A 22,254-nucleotide genomic window follows, 5' to 3' on the forward strand; every position below is an offset into this window, starting at 1 on the left:
ACAGTTAGCTCACTTTGCTAATCTAATCTGAGAACGAAGGCGAGTGTGTAACACGTAAACCACACACATAATTCGATTTTCACACTGATTAGAGCGTTAGTTAATTTGTTTTTAACCCATTAGCTTTAGAAGTTGTACACCGTATACCTACTATTGTTGGACAGGCCACGCCCACAAGAGACACAAGCAACTCATCATCTGCTAGTGTGAGTTAGAAACAAAGAAAGGTTTCACAAACGTTTCATAGCTGTCATTCTCATTTTCCTCTGTGTGTGTGTGTGTGTGTGTGTGTGTGTGTGTAGCTGGAGCATCCTGCAATAAGAGTGAGTATGTGTGTGCAGGAGGAGGCTGTGTGTCAGCGATGTCACGCTGTGATGGGAAGAACGACTGTGCAGACGGATCTGATGAGGTCATTCACTCACTCACTCTCTCTCTCACACACACACACACACACAGTGCTTTTCTCACCTCAGTGGTATAATTACTGCTCTCCACAGTCAGCTGCTGTAATCGATGTGATTAAATCACCGCATGCATTTGGATATTAAAACCAATTTGAACAGGGGTTAAAGGTCAGAGTGGAAAACATCATTCATTTGACTGTATTGTGTGCGCGTGTGTGTGTGCGTGCGTGTGTGTGTGTAGGTGGACTGTACTCGGGAGTGTGATCAGGATGAGATGGTGTGCCGTAACCGCGCTCACTGTATTCCTGCTGTCTGGCGATGTGACGGGGTTTTCGACTGTTTGGACCACAGCGATGAAGAAAACTGCCCACACGGTGTGTTTACAGTCACATGACCTGTGATGTCATCGCTCTCACTGACTCACGGGTAAAAACACAGCATTTCCTGTGGATGTAATCGTGATGGAGTTAATCACATCAGTTTTTATTATTTAAAACAAATCAATTGTCACAAACTCCGTTTAAGATGAGCATCATTAATTACTATCATTTCCAGCATCTGGGACAAACTGTAATAAAAATATTTAATAAACAGCACTCAGTAACTCCTGAATGAAACCTTTTCCATGAATATAGATATTTCGTCAGTGCCCAAAAGCGGCGCTCCTGACGAGTTGCGGAGTTAAATACGAGGCAAAAGCAAGAGCACGATCTCAACCTGAACAGAGGAATCAGAGCGCAGCCGCTCCACCACGGCCTGGTTTTCCACTCGGCCTTTGTCTCGCATGTTTTCAGTAAAACTTCCTGCGCTTACCTCCGTCTATCGTCCTTACACGACATGCGCTGTCACCTGTCCAGCAAGCGAGTGGACTAATAAACCTGTTTTAACTCGGTTTATACGAAACCGCCATGAATATTTTCTGTAAAATGTGTAAGGCAGCAATCCCACGTTATTTTTTAAAAAACCAATTAAAAATAAGCGCTGGATAAAAACCTGTCTGTGACGGAGGCCTCTGTCTCCGTCCACGAGCGGCACCTGTAGCGCTGCCTGTTGTCTCATTAAGCACGTAACGCACGCTCGTCGTTTTCCCGTTTACACGCTACTTTCATTAAACAATAATATTACGGCTACGACAGCGGGGGTGCACACCTAAAGTTAGTAGCGGAGAGTCACATAGACGCACACACACATTGCCTTCATCTTTAGTGGTTCGTACTCTTAAACAATTTGCTATGCCACACACGATAAAATGGTCATTGTTGAATGGTGTTTGTACTTATCTTTGAGCGCTCTTTGTCTTCTTGTATTTTGTGTTGGGCGTGTCTGTTGGCGGCGTTTCTGTGTTTGGTGGGTTGTTTGAATGGTCCGCGTAATTCCAATGCAGGGAAATGAGAGCCAAACCGAGCGGTTCAAACTTGGGGCTACTTCAGTAGCGTCTGGCCTGCGCAATGCATCGTGGGATTGGACTATACTACGGGAAGGGGGGGGGGGGGGGGGGGGTTCAGTGAATGTGTTATTTATACATGCTAGATGGGCAAAAGTGCAATAGTTTTTATGGTAATGTGCAGTGTTTATACAAATGTGTGATTATTGCTGTACATGTAATCCATTATGCCTTTTGTGACGATGACTGATTAATGAGCAGGGTTGGTGTGACCCAGGGGAGGGGCTTAGGGCCTAAAAGGGGATCCTCATTCAGTGTATGGGAGAGTGAGAGGGGACAGCAAGGGTAATGTAGACTGTGGCTGTAAAAGTTCCATATTTTGTGGAAGTGCTGTTTCTCCTACGTCTTTAATTAATTATTATTATTATTATTATTATTTGTAATTTATTAAGGTTTTTTTGTATTATATAACCTACAATATACCTTTTCACTGCTCTTGGGAACTTTTGCCTGTATGTTGGGTGTACGGTAAATAAAACACCTTGCACTAAAGTGCTATTTGTGGCGGAGCCAGTTTTTTTTTTTTTGTGGACCTGGACCTGGCAATTTGGCCTGTTTTACCACAAGTGGTGTCAGAAGTGGGACTGGCCAGCCACAATGGACAGTGCACACGGAGAGCAAGATGCCCAGAGGGGGAAGGTGGGCCAGATGAAGTCTGAGGGGGACTACATTGAGGAGGAAGAAGAGGAAGAGCAGCCGGTGGTACACCGAAAGATCACTGCCAGCACTCCTGAGAACCATCATCCTATGGCACAGAGCCCTGCAGCAGCTGCAGCAGCAGGAGCAGCAGCCTTACATGAAGTAGATCTGGTGGGGCTGTTAAAAGACTTTCTCACCACCCAGCAACGGAGAGAGGAGTGGTTTTTGGCGGAGATCCGAGGCTTGGCCACACACCTCGTCCAAGAGCAACCTGAGCAACAACCACAACCACGGATGACCCCGGGGTCTGCAACTTCAGTGTCAGAGAGTTCACAGATGGGCCTTCCTACACCACTTCCTCGGCGTCCTATTGCCAGAGATTCTCCGCCAGACTCAATTGCTGAGTCCATGCCTGCACCTGTCCCACCGGAAAGAGTGAGGCGGAAGGAGCCGACGATGCCTCTGTATCAGCATGGTGAGGACATAGAGAACTACCTGCTGAGGTTCGAGCATATGGCCAAAACTTGGGCCTGGCCAGAGGAGGAGTGGGCGTGTCACTTGGTGCCATTGCTGACAGGGAAGGCGTTGGAGGCATATACAGCCATGGACGAGGAAAAGTCTAACACCTATGAAGACCAGAGGGAGGCGTTGCTGGAGAAGTTCGACATTACCCCAGAGACGTATCGACAGCGCTTTAGGGAGTTCACTGCACCGCCGGGAGAGACCCCTACGGAGACCTACAATCGCTTGAAGCGTCTTTACCGCCAGTGGATTCAGCCAGAGCAGCACTCAAAGGAGGAGGTCAGTGAGCTGATTATCCTGGAGCAGCTGCTACAAGTACTGCCTTACGACGTCAGAACCTGGGTCAAGGAGCATGAGCTAGAGAATGGACTGGCAGCAGCAAAACTTGCCATGCAGTATCTGAATGCTCATCGGAGGGGCCAACTACGATCTCAAGCACACCGTCCACCCACTGGTCCTCAAGCATACAGAGTGGCTACTGCAGTCAGAGACTCCAAAGACTTTTGGGACAATAAAGGTACTTCTGTTGGGGGTGGGCCTGTAAAAGGGGACAGTGTCTGTAATGTGGATCAAGGGCTAGTTTGTTTTTACTGTCAGCAACCAGGTCATAAGGCTGTGGTTTGTCCGGTGCGTAAACCTAAGTTCAATGGGTTCTGCTATGTACCAAGGGATGGGGACAGTCTTTATGGGGAGGAAGATGTTACTGAAATGAAATGTGAAATTGTTGTGAATGGTCAAGTAGTCCAAGCATTAGTTGACACTGGGAGTTCCATGACTCTCATAAAGAAATGTCTTGTCCCCTTTGATGCTGTCAACTATGAGAGAAAAACTATTGTACAGTGTGTGCATGGTAACAAGAAAGAGTACCCCACAGTGGAGGTAACAGTAATGGTGAGTGGACAAAGATACTTGATAAGTGCTGGGGTGGTAGAGGGTCTGCCTGCTGATATGGTCTTAGGAAGGGGTCTGCCAGTGTTGTCTGATCTTTTAAGGGTAACAAAAAATGAAGAATTGTCTGATGTCCAGATTTCCTGTCCAGTGATGACAAGGGCCCAAACACAAGCAGGTCTTCAGCCTCTGCCAGACTTGTGTAGTAGTCTGTGCCAGGGTGGGACTAAAGGCCCCAGGAAGACACGCCGACAACGGCGTTTGGAAAAAATATGCTGGTTCTCCTGTAGTCAAAACTGATGTGTCGGGCTTGATGCTGGGGATTGGGTGGTTCCAGATAATTTGGGGGCCTTACAACATGCTGATGTGTCACTAAAAGCATTAATGGAGGAAGCAGAAGGAAAGTGTGAGGGGCCAGATGGGGAAAGGGTGTTGATAGAGAATGGCCTTTTATATGTTGAGGGTGAGAAAATGAAACGTTTAGTGCTACCTACCACATGCCGACCTCTGGCTCTCCACCTTGCACACATTATTCCCTGGGCTGGACATCTGGCTCTGCAAAAGACCTACCTCAGGTTAGCGTCAAGATTTTATTGGCCCTCTATGTATACAGATGTACGTGCCTACTGTGCTTCATGTCCTGTCTGTCAGAAAACAGGTGCCGTTCATAGGCGTGACAGAGTGCCTCTGAATCCATTGCCTGTGATCTCCACGCCCTTCAAGCGTATTGCCATGGACATTGTGGGCCCCTTGGAGAAGAGCAGCACTGGATACCAGTACATTCTAGTCATCTGTGATTATGCGACTAGGTACCCTGAGGCCTTCCCACTTCGTTCGATCACCACCCCAAAGGTCATCAGTACACTGGTCCAGCTGTTTTCCAGGGTGGGGTTTCCAGAAGAGGTGTTGACGGACCAAGGCACAAACTTCACATCAGGGCTAATGCGGCAACTACAGCAACAACTAGGCATCCAGGCGATTCAGACTAGTCCCTACCATCCACAGACGGACAGGCTTGTGGAGAGATTTAATCAGACCCTCAAGAATATGCTGAAGAAGTTCGTCTCTGACACAGGAAAAGACTGGGACAAATGGCTGTCTTTCCTCCTGTTCGCTTACAGGGAGGTGCCCCAGGCATCTACCGGGTTTTCCCCATTTGAGTTGGTCTACGGGTGGCAAATCTAGGGCCCCTTAGACCTCTTAAAGAAGACCTGGGAGGGGCCAAAGTCAACCTCCCCTGAGGGGGGCATTGTACAGTATGTCCTGCAGATGAGGGACTGCCTGCAGAGGTACAAAGAGGAGGCTGCGGAGAATTTGGAGAAGGCACAGAAGGCCCAGAAGCTGTGGTATGACCAGTATGCCAGGCATCGTGAGTACAAGCCTGGTCAGAAGGTTCTCCTGCTGCTCCCCTCAAGCACCAGCAAGCTCCTAGCAAAGTGGCAGGGCCCATATATTATTACAAGGAAAATGGGCCCGGTCACATATGAAGTTCACCACCCAGAAAAAGGCAAGTCTACCCAGGTGTATCATGTGAACCTATTAAAAGAGTGGAAAGAGGATCGAGTTTCAGAGGCTAAAGTGATGATGGTGCGGTAAGTGGACATAGATGAGGAGAATGGAGATGACTTGGAGACCTGGCAGCATGAGGGGTGGGTAAGCCTGGAACATCTGAATGTGGAGCAAAGGACTCAGCTCCTAGAGACCTTTGGCAACTTCCCATCCTTGTTTCAGCCCAGGCCTGGCCGGACAGGGGTATTGGAACACCAAATTCATCTCAAGGATGACACCCCAATTCGGCAGCGCCCATATCGGGTGCCTGAATGTTTGGTGTCAGGATTGAAGCCCGAGATCCAAACCATGAGTGAACTGGGGGTCATCGAACCCTCCACCAGTGAGTGGAGCAGCCCGATTGTGGTGGTCCCGAAAAAAAAATGGCTCCCTCAGAGTATGCATGGACTTTCGGAAGCTGAATGCAGTGTCCAGGTTTGATGCCTATCCTATGCCCCGCATCAATGACCTGCTGGAGAGAATAGGCCAGGCATGTTACATCACAACCCTGGACCTATGTAAGAAAGCAGCCAGAAACCCAGTTATGTGGACAGAGGAATGTGAGTATGCATTTACCACTCTTAAGAAATGCCTGTGTTCATCCCCAGTTCTCCAAAGCCCAGACTTCACACAACAGTTCCTAGTGCAGGTGGATGCTTCCTCTGTAGGCATTGGAGCCGTGCTGTCCCAAGGGAAACAGGGAGAACAACAACCAGTCCTGTATCTGAGTCGGAAACTGTTGCCCAGAGAGCAAAGGTACTCCACAATAGAAAAGGAGTGCCTAGCAATCAAATGGGCGCTGGACAGCTTATGGTACTACCTGCTTGGGAGGGAATTTGATCTTGATGCGGACCATCGTGCCCTGACGTGGATCCAGACCATGAAGGACCATAATGCCCGGGTGACGAGATGATACCTTGCATTACAGCCTTACAGGTTTACCATCCGCCATAAATTAGGTAAACACAATCTGTTGGCTGACTATCTATCCAGATTGCCGACACTCAGCAATCTAGGATAGGGGGAAGGTAATGTGATGGAGGCCTCTGTCTCCGTCCACGAGCGGCACCTGTAGCGCTGCCTATTGTCTCATTAAGCACGTAACGCACTCTTGTTGTTTTCCCGTTTACACGCTACTTTCATTAAACAATAATATTACGGCTACGACAGCGGGGGTGCACACCTAAAGTTAGTAGCGGAGAGTCACATAGACGCACACACACATTGCCTTCATCTTTAGTGGTTTGTACTCTTAAACAATTTGCTATGCCACACACGATAAAATGGTCATTGTTGAATGGTGTTTGTACTTATCTTTGAGCGCTCTTTGTCTTCTTGTATTTTGTGTTGGGCGTGTCTGTTGGCGGCGTTTCTGTGTTTGGTGGGTTGTTTGAATGGTCCGCGTAATTCCAATGCAGGGAAATGAGAGCCAAACCGAGCGGTTCAAACTTGGGGCTACTTCAGTAGCGTCTGTCCTGCGCAATGCATCGTGGGATTGGACTATACTACGGGAAGGGGGGGGGGGGGGGGGGTTCAGTGAATGTGTTATTTATACATGCTAGATGGGCAAAAGTGCAATAGTTTTTATGGTAATGTGCAGTGTTTATACAAATGTGTGATTATTGCTGTACATGTAATCCATTATGCCTTTTGTGACGATGATTGATTAATGAGCAGGGTTGGTGTGACCAGGGGAGGGGCTTAGGGCCTAAAAGGGGATCCTCATTCAGTGTATGGGAGAGTGAGAGGGGACAGCAAGGGTAATGTAGACTGTGGCTGTAAAAGTTCCATATTTTGTGTAAGTGCTGTTTCTCCTACGTCTTTAATTAATTATTATTATTTGTAATTTATTAATTTTTTTTGTATTATATAACCTACAATATACCTTTTCACCGCTCTTGGCAACTTTTGCATGTTTGCCTGTATGTTGGGTGTACGGTAAATAAAACGCCTTGCACTGAAGTGCTATTTGTGGCGGACCCAGGTTTTTTTTTTTTGTGGACCTGGACCTGGCGATTTGGCCTGTTTTACCACACTATCTTATGGAAATAAAGATATACATTTCATTGTCCGGTGGTCAGGTGTTTATGAGATACGTTCCCTTGCACTTACAATCAGGGTCCCTGTGGTGGGACACGTCCAACGTACAAACCATCAAAGATCAGGTGGATGCGTTCCTCTTCAGTCCTGGGGCTCCACCGTTATTAGACATGAACACACCTGAGCCAGGACTGTTAAAATGCGTCACTGTGAGACATGGGCGCGAAAGAAACCATCACTTTATCTCTCACTCATAAAGATGGTGATGAAATGGATTTTTTGAAATCTAAATTTAAAATAATATTGTGTGGATAATTTGCTAGTGGATCAAAAAATAAAATTACAGCTGGTTATATAACTAAAATAACAGTCGAAAGATCTTTGTTTTGTCACCTAAACTGGCTGTTACAGGAGATAACGGCTTTAAAATCTGCCTTAAAGCAGCTTAGGTTATTTATTTATTTATTTAACCTTTCCCTCTGATGGTGTAAAGACACCGGGTACCTCATCTATTTATTTTTAATTTAATAAAATATGTTGTTTATTTCTTGTGCACATGTGATCACCAGTGCAGGTATTTTATACACTACAGCCCAGTCGAGATGATCCCGGTGCTTGTGGTGTAAACTGAGTTATTAAGGAACACTTGGTGCAGGTAATCCACCGAGTGTGAGGGAATAGTGAGGGAGAGTTCTCTGGTCTCACAGGAAACCTACAGAAACTCAAAACTGAGACCCCGAGATGTCTCTACAGTTTACTGACGACACACACCTCATTACACTCCTAATGCTGCTGTATACCAACTCTGTGTGTGTGTGTGTGTGTGTGTGTGTGTGTGTGTGTGTGTGAATAGAGCAGATGAAAGGCTTCATCTTGGTGTTTGGAAAAATTGCAGCCGTATTTTTAGGACACTGAAAGCTGTGTACTCATGGCATGTTTAGAGTTTTTCATATCCAAGGTGGTGTGTGTGTGTGTGTGTGTGTGTGTGTGTGTGTGTGTGTGTGTGAAAGCAGGGAGAACATTCCGTGTTGTGTCTAGGCGTGCTCTGAAACACCAGCTCTTACCTGATGTTGTGTGTTATTCTGTGCAGGTGTGGTGATGTGTCGTCCAGACGAGTTTGTGTGCAATAACACACTGTGTAAGCTGCGTGTGTGTCTGTGTGACGGAGAGGACGACTGCGGGGACAACTCGGACGAAGAGCCTGACATGTGTGGTGTGTTACAACTTTACAAACACGCTAAATTAAAGACACCTTACTGTCCTGTGTATCCAGAAGAACAGCTGTACTGGTTGTGTTTACATGCAGATTTCTCCACCAGTCTGTGTGAATTCATTCCATTATGGATCCTCATCCCAGTAGTGTGTGTGTGTGTGTGTGTGTGTGTGTGTGTGTGTGTGTGTGTGTGTCAATGCTATAGTGACCACAGTAACAGGAGACTGTAGTGATTTAAAGCAGACAGGAAACAGATGCATTAATGTGATTGATTGATGATTAAAATATCATGACGTTACTCGGAATGGGTCGGGAAATTTATAAACTGAGCTGAACTGAACAAAAAAACAACTAAGATGAACCTGTTAAAATGGTGTTTATTAATTTAATAGAAATGTGTTTAAAGTAATGAACAACCATGTGTGAGGAAAGTGTTTATTTCATGAGAATTTTAGAGATTACACACACTTACATCAGTCTAATAAACTGGAACACACACACACACACTTCTCATGAAGATTTCCTTCTACAGCACTAAATCACCGTGTAGGGAAACTGGAAGTTATAAATAAGCACTAATTAACAAAGAGAAAAACCACACAAAATAATGTGTGTAAAATTAGGGTTTATTGCTTTTGTAACTATTATTATTATTATTATTATTATTATTAATGTTTAAATTTTTCTAAGTTGTACAGGCACCAAACTTGGTATATAAGTTCTTGAGAGATCTCACAAAATTACCTTCACATGGCTCCAGGTGGAGTTATAATAAGCACATGTCGGTTTTTACTCATACGTCAGGAACAGAAGAATTCTGTTAAATATCCGGGAGGTAAGCAGGACACGAGTGCAGGTTTAGAGCGTTTATTAAAAGGTGTACAAACTGATCCAGACCAGCAGGCAGAATCGTGGTCAGTAAACAATTATAGATACGGTGAAGCGCAAACAGTGAGAGGGAGGATTCATGACAGAACCAAGGTCCAAAAAAGCTACTCCTGGAGCACCAATGAACCCATGAACAGGTGGGCCTGCCCCCCTGTACAAAATGTCCACCGACATCCCTGGGCTCAGAGGCAGGCATTGCCGAGCAAATGGGAGTCGATTGGAGGCAGAACTGCAGGAACATGGGGATGGAGAGAGAGACGGTCTGTCCAGAGTCTGGTGATGTGGGTTACATGGGGATGCCGCTCACGCAGGATTCAGAAGATGGAGTGATGATGTCTTCCTTGAATCCCAGAAGCGGTGCGAACTCTGAAGAGGAGATTACCCAGTCAGCTTCTAGCACGAGTTCTGGGTTGAAGGCCACTCAGTCAGCCTTGAGTGAGAGCTGTTTGTTGGAGGCTGCCATGTTGGCCTCTGGAGGGAGCTCTTCAGAGGAGGTTCAACAAATGAAACACGAGGGTTTAAATTGACAGAACAATCAAGGGCAAGCAGGAAACAGATGCAGGTTGTCGTGACATGAGGCAAGACAACCAATGACAGGACAAGGGAGGAGATGAGACAGAAACCAAAACAAACACGTGGCAGAGTTAACACAGACGCGTGCAGTGCAGAAGTGTGTTAGAGCATGCTGTGGGCTTTAAACAGTCCATAGTGTGAAGAGTACTCAAAGTGAGATGAGTGATACATTACACCATGCGAGCGAGAACAAAAATTATTTTTCATGTGATTCCATTAAAGCTTCTGAATCTAACACACCCATTTAATGGCGGCGCGTACAGACGCAGCGGCCCCTCTCTTTCCGCATTTAGTGTCTAAAAGTGCGTGTTCTAGTGTATGTCTGTGTGCTTTATGTCTACGTACATGTGCGAGTAGTGCACTGACAATGTCGGTCACAAGATATTGTCGCCACTGCCTTCTAGCTGTAGGAAATATGACCAAACATCTCGTCTTGGACCAGAAAGTCATTGAGAAACTTTGAGGCCTGGGTCTTCTCTGCCGGACTACAACATCACTGGACTCGCCTGCTGTGTCTCACCCAGAGAGGAGGTGCCGGAAGCGGTGTGAGAGGAAACAGAAGCATGGCAAGCGCGGAGGTATCCGGGCTAGGCTAGCCGCTAGCCCACACAGACCCGTGATATGATCCCTCATTCTGGCCAATGTACGCTCACTAGACAACAAAATAGATCACATAGAATTCCTGTGATCTGTGCTACGTGATGTGAACGATTGCTGTGTTTTTATCTTTACGGAATCCTGGCTGAATAACAACATCCCGGACTCTGCTATCCAGCTAGCTGGGCTAACATGCTACCGTGCTGACCAAGCCTTTATGGAAGGAGGCAAGACCTGCGGTGGGGGAGTCTGTGTTTACATCAGCAACGCTTGGTGCCAGAATGCTACTGTTGTGCACAAACACTGTTCTCCGCTGGCGGAGTTTATCATCATCAAGTGCCGACCCTTCTGTCTACCGAGGGAGTTTACATCAATTCTGCTCGTTGCTGTTTACATCCCTTCCACCGCTAACACCGTTACGAGCAAGGCACTCAGTGAACTCTACCAGGCCATCAGTGAACAACAGACAGCACACCCAGACGGATTCCTCATCACAGCAGGTGACTTCAATTACGCAGATTTAAAGGTTTTACTGCCCAAATTACATCAGCATGTGGACTTTCCAACAAGAGGTGACAACTTACTGGACTTGGTGTACATAACTCACAAAGGAGCATACAAGGCCTCCCCCTTCCCCGCCTGGGTCTCTCTGATCACATCACCATCATGCTGAGACCAGCATAAAGACCCAGAGTGAGAGCCATCAGACCATCACAAAAGTAGGTACGTGTGTGGCCAGAGGGGGCCTCCTATGCTCTGAAAGACTGTTTTAGCACTACACACTGGGACATTTTCAAAGAAACAGCCACTTACAACGACCACATAGAGGAATACACTGAGGCCGTTACATCATACATCGCTAAATGCACTGATGATGTCACTCACTGCAAAACCATCACTGTTCGTGCTAACCAGAAGCCTTGGCTGACAGGAGAGGTTCACAGGCTCCTGCGGGCTCGAGATGCAGCCTTTAGGGCCAGTGACACTGCAGGTCTAACAACAGCCAGAGCCAACCTGTCCCGCGACATCAGGGAGGCAAAACATCAGTACAGCAATAAAATATCTGGACACTTCAGCAACACCACAGATGCACAGTCTCTCTGGCATGGCATTCAAAACCTCACAAGCTACAAACCCCCACCACGGACCTGTGAGAGTGACATCACATTGCTAAACTGCCTAAATGACTTCTTTGGACACTTTGAAACACATAACACACCAGCACTGAAGACCACTCCTCCCCTGGATGAACAGGCTGTATGTCTGGATCCAGCCAGCGTGGAGAGGACCCTCTCCAGGATCAACCCACGTAAGGCAGCTGGACCAGGCAACATACCTGGTCGTGTTCTGAAGGACTGTGCCATGGAGCTCAGGGATGTCCTCGCTGCCATCTTTAACATCTCCCTGAACCAAGCTGTTGTCCCCACGTGTTTCAAAGCTACAACCATAATACCAGTGCCAAAGAAACCCCTCCCATCTAACTATAACGACTATCGGCCCGTAGCACTGACTTCCATCATCATGAAGTGCTTTGAGCGACTGGTGATGCAGAGCATCAAGTCCATTCTCCCTCCCTCTCATGACCCCTTCCAGTTTGCATATAGGTCAAACAGATCCACAGAGGACGCTATCTCCGCTGCTGTCCACCTAGCCTTCACTCACCTGGACTCAAAGAACACCTACCGTATGTGCGAATGCTGTTCTTGGGTTACAGTTTGGCATTCAACACAATCATTCCCCAGCAGCTAAGACAAAAACTCAGACATTTGGGACTCAACACCTGTCTCTGTAACTGGGTGCTGGACTTTCTTACAGGGAGGCCACAGAATGTTCGGGTCGGCAGTAACACCTCCAGGACCATCATGCTGAGTACAGGGGCCCCACAAGGGTGTGTGCTCAGCCCGCTGCTCTTCACCCTGCTGACCCATAACTGTGTACCAATATACAGCACCAACCACATCATCAAGTTTGCGGATGACACGACTGTGGTGGGCCTCATCACTAATAACGATGACGCCAACTACAGGAATGAGGTGAGCCAACTGGTCGAGTGGAGTAAAGACAATGATCTCTTCCTGAACGTGGAGAAGACCAAAGAGATTGTAGTCAACTTCAGGAGAGGTCACTCACAGCATCTCCCTCTGACCATCGATGGTGCTGCAGTGAAGAGGGTGAGCAGCACCAAATTCCTAGGGGTGCACATCGCTGAGGACCTCTCCTGGTCCAACAACATCGCATCGCTGGCCAAGAAGGCTCAAACTCACCTCTACTTCCTCCACAAACTGAGGAGTGCACGAGTCCCACCCCCCATCTTGTGCTCATTCTACAGGGGCACCATTGAGAGTGTCCTCACTGGCTGCATCACTGTGTGGTACGGAGGCTGCAGTGCCTCCTGCTGGAAGACTGCAACGCATAGTGAACATGGCCAGCAAGATCATCGGTACCCCTCAGCCCTCCCTTACGGACATCTATCACTCCTGTCTCACCCGCAGAGCCATCAGCATCGCTGGTGACACCTCCCACCCTTCACACTCACTCTTCAGCCTCCTGCCTTCAGGGAAAAGGTACCGGAGCCTCTGGGCCCACTCCACAAGACTGCTGAACAGCTTCATCCACCAGGCTGTCAGGATGCTGAACTCTATCCACTACCTACCCCCTGCCCCTGGACTGTAACACATTCATTCACACAAGAAAACTACCTCATCCGTTTGCACATCACACCACAATCATTTGCATATTTGCATTACTGCTGTATCTGCTGCTATTGCTCATTTGCACTACTTTCATATTCACCTCATAAGCTGCTCTTCTAGCACCTTCTCCGTTATTGCACTGTATTGCACTACTGCTGTTTTGTACATTGTTTGTTTGATTTTAGAGTGTTTTTTATCGATATTTATATATATTGTTTTTCTTAATTTTTTATCTATATTTATTAAAAAAATGCTTTTTTTAATCTATATTATCTATATTTATCCCCTCCTAGAACTGCCACCTTATTGTGGTGGAGGGGTTTGTGTGCTTGAATGATCCTAGGAGCTATGTTGTCAGGGGCATTACGCCCCTGTTAGGGTTTCCCAAGGCAGACAGGTCCTAGGTGACAGGCCAGACCAAGCGCAGTTCACCAAAACCCCTTATGGAAATAAAAAAAATCAAGGACCGTGACGTTGCCCGGTATGGCGCAGCCGGTGGCCCACCCTGGAGCCAGGCCCGGGGTTGGGGCTCATATGCGAGTGCCTGGTGGCCAGGCCTTTGCCCACGGGGCCCGGCCGGGCTGAGCCCGAAGCGGTGACGTGGGCCCGACCTCCTGTGGGTTCACCACCCACAGAGGTAGCCATAGGGGGCCGGTGCAGTGTGGATTGGGCGGCAGTCGAAGGCAGGGGCCTCGACGACCTGATCCCCGAACACAGCAGCTAGCTGTTGGGACATGGAATGTCACTTCGCTGGGGGGGAAAGAGCCTGAGCTTGTACGGGAGGTTGAGAGGTACTGGCTAGAGATAGTCGGGCTCACCTCCACGCACAGCTTGGGCTCCGGAACCCAGCTCCTCAAGAGGGGCTGGACTCTCCACTTCTCTGGAGTCGCCCAGCGGTGGCGGGCTGGTGTGGGCTTGCTTATAGCTCCCCAGCTCAGCCGCCATGTGTTGGAGTTTACCCCAGTGAACGAGAGGGTCGCCTCTCTGCGCCTTCGGGTCGGGGAGAGGGCTGTTGCTGTTGTTTGTGCCTATGGGCCAAATAGCAATATAGAGTATCCGGCCTTCTTGGCGTCCCTGGGAGAGGTACTGAGAGGTGCTCAGACTGGGGACTCCATTGTGCTACTGGGGGACTTTAACACTCACATGGGCGATGACAGTGACACCTGGAGGGGCGTGATTGGGAGGAACGGCCTCCCCGATCTGAACCTGAGTGGTGCTTTGTTATTGGACTTATGTGCTAGTCACGGTTTGTCCATAACAAACACCATGTTCGAGCATGGGGTGTCCATAAGTGCACGTGGTACCAGGACACCTTAGGTCGGAGGTCGATGATCGACTTTGTTGTCGTTTCATCTGATCTCCGGCCCTATGTCTTGGACACTCGGGTGAAGAGAGGGGCTGAGCTGTCAACTGATCACCACCTGGTGGTGTGTTCGATCCGCTGGTGGAGGAGGAAGCCGGACAGACCTGGCAGGCCCAAACGTATGGTGAGGGTCTGCTGGGAATGTCTGGCCGAGCACTCTGTCGGGGAGGTCTTTAACTCCCACCTCCAGGAGAGCTTCTCCCAGCTTCCGAGGGAGGCAGGGGACATTGAGTCTGAGTGGACCATGTTCTCTGCCTCCATTGTTGACGCGGCTGTTCGGAGCTGTGGCCGCAAGGTCTCCGGTGCCTGTCGTGGAGGCAATCCCCGAACCCGGTGGTGGACACCGGAAGTAATGGATGCCGTCAAGCTGAAGAAGGAGTCCTATCGGGCCATGTTGGCCTCCGGCACTCCTGAGGCAGCTGACGGGTATCGGCAGGCCAGGCGTGCCGCAGCTCGGGCAGTTGTGGAGGCAAAAACTCGGAACTGGGAGGAGTTTGGTGAGGCCATGGAGGAGGACTATCAGTCGGCCTTGAGGAAATTCTGGCAAACCATCCGGTGCCTCAGGAGGTGGAAGCAGTACTCTGCCAACACTGTTTACAATGCGGGTGGGGAGCTGTTGACCTCAACTGGGGATATTGTCGGGTGGTGGAAGGAATACTTTGAGGATCTCCTCAATCCCACATCACGTCTTCCATTGAGGAAGCGGAGGCTGATGACTCAGAGGTGGACTCGTCCATTACACAAGCCGAAGTCACTGAGGTGGTTTGCAGGCTCCTCGGTGGCAAGGCACTGGGGGTGGATGAGATCCGCCCTTAGTATCTCAAGTCTCTGGATGTTATGGGGCTGTCTTGGCTGACACGCCTCTGCAGCATTGCGTGGCGGTTGGGGACAGTGCCTCTGGAGTGGCAGACTGGGGTGGTGGTCCCTCTTTTTAAGAAAGGGGACCGGAGAGTGTGCTCCAATTATAGGGGAATCACACTTCGCAGCCTCCCCGGGAAGGTTTACTCCAGGGTACTGGAGAGGAGAATTCGGCCAATAGTCGAACCTCGGATCCAGGAGGAACAATGCGGTTTTCGTCCTGGTCTTGGAACACTGGACCAGCTCTATACCCTTCATAGGGTGCTCGAGGGTTTATGGGAGTTTGCCCAACCAGTCCACATATGATTTGTGGATTTGGAGAAGGCAATCGACCGTGTCCCTCGTAGTATCCTGTGGGGGGTGCTTCAGGAGTATGGGGTTCGGGGCTCTTTGCTAAGGGCTGTCCGGTCCCTGTACGAACAGAGCAGGAGTCTGGTTCGCATTGCCGGCAGTAAGTCAGACCTGTTCCCAGTGCATGTTGGACTCCGGCAGGGCTGCCCTTTGTCACCGGTTCTGTTCTTAATTTTTATGGACAGAATTTCTAGGTGCAGCCAGGGGCCAGAGGGAATCCTGTTTGGGAACCACAGGATTTCATCTCTGCTTTTTGCGGGTGATGTTGTCCTGTTGGCTTCTTCAAACCAGGACCTTCAGCACACACTGGGGCGGTTTGCAGTCGAGTGTGAAGCGGCTTGGATGAGAATCAGCACCTCCAAGTCCGAGGCCATGGTTCTCGACCGGAAAAGGGTGGCTTGCCCTCTTCAGGTTGGTGAAGTCCTGCCTCAAGTGGAGGAGTTTAAATATCTCGATCTTGTTCACGAGTGAGGCAAGGACGGAACGTGAGATCAACAGGCGGATCGGTGCAGCCTCTCCGCAGTGATGCGGTCGCTTTACCGGTCCGTCGTGGTGAAGAAGGAGCTGAGCCAAAAGGCGAAGCTCTCGATTTACCGGTCAATCTACGTTCCGACTCTCACCTATGGTCATGTGCTTTGGATAATGACCGAAGGAACAAGATCACGGATACAAGCGGCCGAAATGAGTTTCCTTCACATGGTGGCTGGGCGCTCCCTTAGAGATAGGATGAGAAGCACAGTCACTCGGGAGGAGCTCGGAGTAGAGCTCCTCCACATTGAGAGGAATCAGCTGAGGTGGCTCGGGCATCTCTTTCGGATGCCTCCTGGACGCCTCCCTGGGGAGGTGTTCCAGGCATGTCCCCCCAGGAGGAGGCCCCGGGGAAGACCCAGGACATGCTGGAGGGACTATGTCTCTCAGCTGGCCTGGGAATGCCTCAGTGTTCTTCCTGAGGAGCTGGCTGAGGTGTCTGGGGAGAGGGAAGTTTGGGCTTCCATGCTCAGACTGCTGCCTCCGTGACCCGGCCCCGGATAAAGCGGAAGGAAATGAGATGAGATGAGACCTATATTTATAAATATTTATATTTAGGGGGTTTTTTGTGTGTAATCTTTATCTGTTTTTTACAAGTAAGGTGAGAGAGAAACTGCATTTCGATTCTCCTATATGTCCTGGATATATAGTGAATTGACAGTAAAGAATCTTTGAATCTTAATGCACCTGACAATTTAAACCCCCCCCCCCATTTTTTCACATTTGAAAAAAAATAAATAAAAGCGACAGTAAAATGAACTTGTCAGAGGCCGTTCATCCGATTATTATGAAATTTAGTATCATCTCGAGACCATGCTGAACATAAGCTATAGAATGAATTTTGATCCAACTATCCGTTTCAAAGTTGTGTGTTCGTCTATTTTGAAGGCCCATGATGACTCTATGACCCATAGCTTGTCATGTAATGATTCAAACTTAACATAGGGGGCACTACAACTGACACATAACTCACTCACCAAAATGGCCATTAAACAGCCAATCAAATTTCAGCAGCCAGTATTTGCCATTGTGAATGCTCAATCTTCATGAAACTTTATACACTCATTCCTGATGACACACAGAAGCTCGGGACCAAATATGAAACATAACAGCCATAAGGGGTGCTATAACAAGCACATTTACTTTTTGGCTCATCAGCAACTGCATGCATTAGAACAAAACCAGGTCAAGTCAAGTTTATTTGTATAGCGCTTTTAACAATAGACATTGTTCCAAAGCAGCTTTACAGAATCTGAATGACCCAAGATATGAGCTAATTTTATCCCTAATCTATCCCCACTGATCAACCCCATGGCGACGGTGGCAAGGAAAAACTCCCTCAGACGACACGAGGAAGAAACCTCGAGAGGAACCAGACTCAAAAGGGAACCCATCCTCACCTGGACAACAACAGACAACATGACTATAACATTAACAGTTTTAACATGAAGTCAGTTTCGTTGATGTTATAAACTCTTCATTAATGGAAGCTTGAGTGCAAAACTGTTCATGACAACCGCAGTCCTAAAGTTAGCAAGTCAACTGTAGTCCTCAGCCATAAAAGCATTACTGTAAGAGTCCAGAGCGTCTTCCAAGTGTGACTTTCAACTGTCCACATGGGGCCGTCCTCCACAGGAGCGATGCAATGAGACTCCAACCAGACACAGGGCACCAGGATGGATCAGGCAGGTCTGAGGAGCAGAAGAGGTTCAGCATCTCGATCTCAGGATTGGCATGTAACTCAGAGGACAGACGGGGGGGGGAGAAGAGAGAGAAAACACAGGTTGTTTGGTATGCCCAATGTCACCTGAATAAGTAGGAACAGTATACATATTGCACTGAGTACAAGCAGGGACTCCGGCAAAACTAACTATGACAGCATAACTAAAAGGGGAGAGCCAGAAGGTAACACAGGCATGAGGGAGCCCCGGGACATAAAGCAGCAGCCACTACACCGTCAACAAACTCGAGTGAGCAAGCGAGTGGGGACTGACAGCATTCATACATCCCAGTTTACCAAAACACTCTGTCTGAGGATCCTCCAGATCTACTCCTTTACCTCATAAACACCATTAACACAAGGCTTGACTAAACAGATCTGTTTTCAGCCGAGACTTAAATGCTGAGACTGTGTCTGATTCCCGAACACTACTTGGAAGGCTGTTCCATAACTGTGGGGCTTTGTAAGAAAAGGCTCTGCCCCCTGATATAGCCTTCACTATACGAGGTACCAGCAGATAGCCTGCACCTTTTGATCTAAGTAGGCGTGGCGGGTCATAGAGGAGCAGAAGTTCACTCAGGTACTGTGGTGCGAGACCATTCAGTGCTTTAAAGATCAATAGTAGTATTTTATAATCAATAAGAAATTTGATTGGGAGCCAGTGCAGTGTGGATAAGACAGGGGTGATGGGGTCATATTTTCTAATTCTAGTAAGGACTCTTGCTGCTGCATTTTGAACTAACTGGAGCTTGTTTATGCACTTATTGAAACATCCAGACAGTAAGGCATTACAATAATCCAACCTGGAGGGAACGAAAGCATGAACTAGTTTTTCCGCGTCGTGTAGTGACATTAAATTTCTTATCTTAGCAATATTTCTGAGATGAAAGAAAGCTATCCGGGTGATGTTATCAATGTGAGTTTCGAATGAAAGACTGGGGTCAATAATCACTCCGAGGTCTTTTACTGCTGCACGTGAAGAAACAGAAAGGCCATCCAGAGTCACTGTGTAATCAGAAAACTTACTTCTAGCTGCATGTGGTCCGAGTACAAGTACTTCAGTCTTGTCAGAGTTAAGCAGAAGGAAGTTAATAAGCATCCAGTGTCTAATGTCCTTTACACATTCCTCAATTCTATTAAGCTGGTGTCTCTCATCAGGTTTTGCAGAAACATACAACTGTGTGTCATCAGCATAACAGTGGAAACTAATACTATGTTTACGAATAATATCACCCAGAGGGAACATATATAAAGAAAAAAAAAGCAGTGGGCCCAAGACAGAACCTTGTGGAACACCAAACTTTACCTCAGTACGTCTAGAAAAATCACCATTTACATCAACATACTGATAGCGATCAGTTAAATAAGAGCTGAGCCAGGAGAGGGCCGTTCCCTTCACTCCCACAACATTTTCTAGTCTATCCAGAAGAATGGAATGATCAATGGTATCAAATGCTGCACTAAGGTCAAGCAACACAAGCAGCGGGACACAGCCATTTCTTTCCTCTGATTACTTATAATTTCACAAATTAAACGGGTCTCTAACTGCCCATTTCCACCCCAGCATGTCCCATTTCAATTGCATTAAATTGGCAGGAAAGCAAACTCATCTGAGGCACTTCATCCGATTGTCATGAAATTTGGTGCGACTCTTCTCCAGAATGTGCTGGTAAAACATTGTAAAAAGTATTTTTGTTTCATTAAACCGTTTTAAAGCTATGAACCAATGAAATTTTAAGGCTCTATTGACTCTATGGCTAATGTCTTGTGATTCAAAAGTTCAAATTTAATGAAACATAATACACTTCGTCACCAGTACGTTCCTTGGAAGCACATCATGTTTTGTGACATTTTGAGTCTGCATACAGACGGGAGGTTGAACAGCTGGTCTGTTGGTGCGGTCAGAACAATCTGGAGCTGAACACGCTCAAAACTGTGGAGATGACAGTGGACTTTAGGAGGAGCCCCCCCACTCTGCTGCCCATCACCAACAACATTGTGACTGCCGTTGAAAGCTTCAGGTTTCTGGGTTCCACAATCTCTCAGGACTTGAAGTGGGAGACAAACACAGTCACTATCATCAAAAAGGCTCAGCAGAGGTTGTACTTTCTGTGCCAGCTCAGGAAGCTCAACCTGTCTAAGGAGCTGCTGACACAATTCTACTCTGCCATCATTCAGTCTGTTCTCTGCTCTTCCATCACTGTTTGGTTTGGATCGGTCACCAAACAGGAGAAGAACAGACTGCAACGGACAATAAGGTCTGCAGAGAAAATTATTGGTGTCAACCTGCCCTCCATCCAAGACTTATACTTGTCCAGAGTCAGGAAACGGGCAGGTAACATCTCTGCGGACCCATCACACCCTGGTCACAATCTGTTTAATCTTCTCCCCTCACAGAGGCGATATAGATCACTGTATGCAAAAACAACCAAACACAAGAACAGTTTCTTCCCTCAGGCTGTCTCTGTGATGAACAGCTAAAATCCAGATTCATATATCAGTAATATCACTTGTAAAATATCTGAACACTTATACCGTCATTCTGTGCTCACTGTTACTTATATTATATTTATACTTATTTAAATGTACTATTTCATCTTTGCACTATGCACCATATTGCACCAAAAGGGAAATCCTTTCTGTCATGAACAGCTAAAATCGAGATTCATATATCAGTAATATCACTTATAAAATATCTGAACACTTATACCGTCATTCTGTGCACACTGTATACTTTATATTTATTTAACTATTCCATACTTGACTTACCTGGATTACTTTGCACTATGCACCTATTTTTGTTGTTGTTGTTTGCTTGTTTGTTTGTTTTGTGTATACGCTTTTTTATCTGTTTTGTACTATGAGAGCTAAGTGAACCGGAGTCAAATTCCTCGTGTGTGTCCACATACCCGGCAATAAAAGTGTTTCTGATTTCTGATTTTGTCCTTAGGGGGCGCTATAAACACAACATGACAAAATTTAAAGAACCACTTGAGTTAAAAACTGAAACTGTGTGTGTTTCTACAGTGAAGTTCCCATGTCCTGAGACGAGACCTTTCCGCTGCAGGAATGACAGGATGTGTGTGCACACGGAGCAGGTGTGTAACGGAGTAAACGACTGTGGGGATAACTCTGACGAAGAGGAGTGTGGTGAGACAACACACACACACGTTATATTAGCATATGTTTTTAAATATTAATATATATATTTTTTTAATTATATTAATGTAAATATAATTAAATAAAACTATCACAGAAAAACACACTGGGTGATTATGTAATTATTTTTAAAGTGTGTGATGTCACAGCTGTGTTGGAAGTCTTCTTTGAACTTATTATTTTTCACTCTGTCTCAGTGGATGTGGGCGGAGTCAAAATGTGTGGGAAGGCGGAGTTTGCATGTGTGAACGGTCACTGTATCTCGGCTGAGCTGCAGTGTGACCTGTTTGACGATTGTGGAGACGGAGGATCAGACGAGCACAACTGTCAGCCATGTGAGAAACACACACAGCAGTTTATACTCCATTTACTGGCAATAAATGCTGAATGATTCATCCATAATGTGTGTGTGTGTGTGTGTGTGTGTGTGTGTGTGTTTCAGTGGAAGCAGGCTGTATAGGAAGTGTGTGTGGTGATGATGCTTTCTGCAATCAGACAGCAGGTCGAGCGGTGTGTGAGTGCAGAGTGGGCTTCAGAAGAGACCAGCGGAGTAAACAGTGTGAAGGTAGAGAGACAGACAGACAGACAGACATATTATTTTTAATGAATTATTTCTGAAAGACTGAATAAAAAGGTTTACTGAGCTTAAAATAACAGATTGTTCAGAAACAGAAGACTTGTGTAGGGGGCGTGGCCTAATGTTTGTAGGTGGAGATTGTACTGCAGATTCCGATGATTATTTTATTAATGTTATATTTTTTAATCCGGATTTTTTTATGTTTGCCCTCTCTCTCCCCCCCCGTCTCTTTCTCACTCTCTCTGTCTC

The 22,254-nt window shown here is 47.2% G+C and overlaps 1 protein-coding gene across 1 annotated transcript in view; it reads left to right on the forward strand.

Moving 5' to 3' along the window:
• The window catches only part of lrp1ba (low density lipoprotein receptor-related protein 1Ba), a 453,831-nt gene that overhangs the window by 365,452 nt on the left and 66,125 nt on the right, over window positions 1-22,254 (forward strand). The window contains exons 82-87 of the mRNA XM_060911172.1: window positions 303-409; window positions 646-778; window positions 8,576-8,698; window positions 21,297-21,419; window positions 21,626-21,763; window positions 21,871-21,993. Coding sequence (XP_060767155.1) covers window positions 303-409; window positions 646-778; window positions 8,576-8,698; window positions 21,297-21,419; window positions 21,626-21,763; window positions 21,871-21,993 — 747 coding nt within the window. The remainder of the gene's footprint in view (window positions 1-302; window positions 410-645; window positions 779-8,575; window positions 8,699-21,296; window positions 21,420-21,625; window positions 21,764-21,870; window positions 21,994-22,254) is intronic.

Source organism: Neoarius graeffei, chromosome 27 (assembly GCF_027579695.1).
Source record: "Neoarius graeffei isolate fNeoGra1 chromosome 27, fNeoGra1.pri, whole genome shotgun sequence".
Classification (NCBI taxonomy): Eukaryota; Metazoa; Chordata; class Actinopteri; order Siluriformes; family Ariidae; genus Neoarius; species Neoarius graeffei.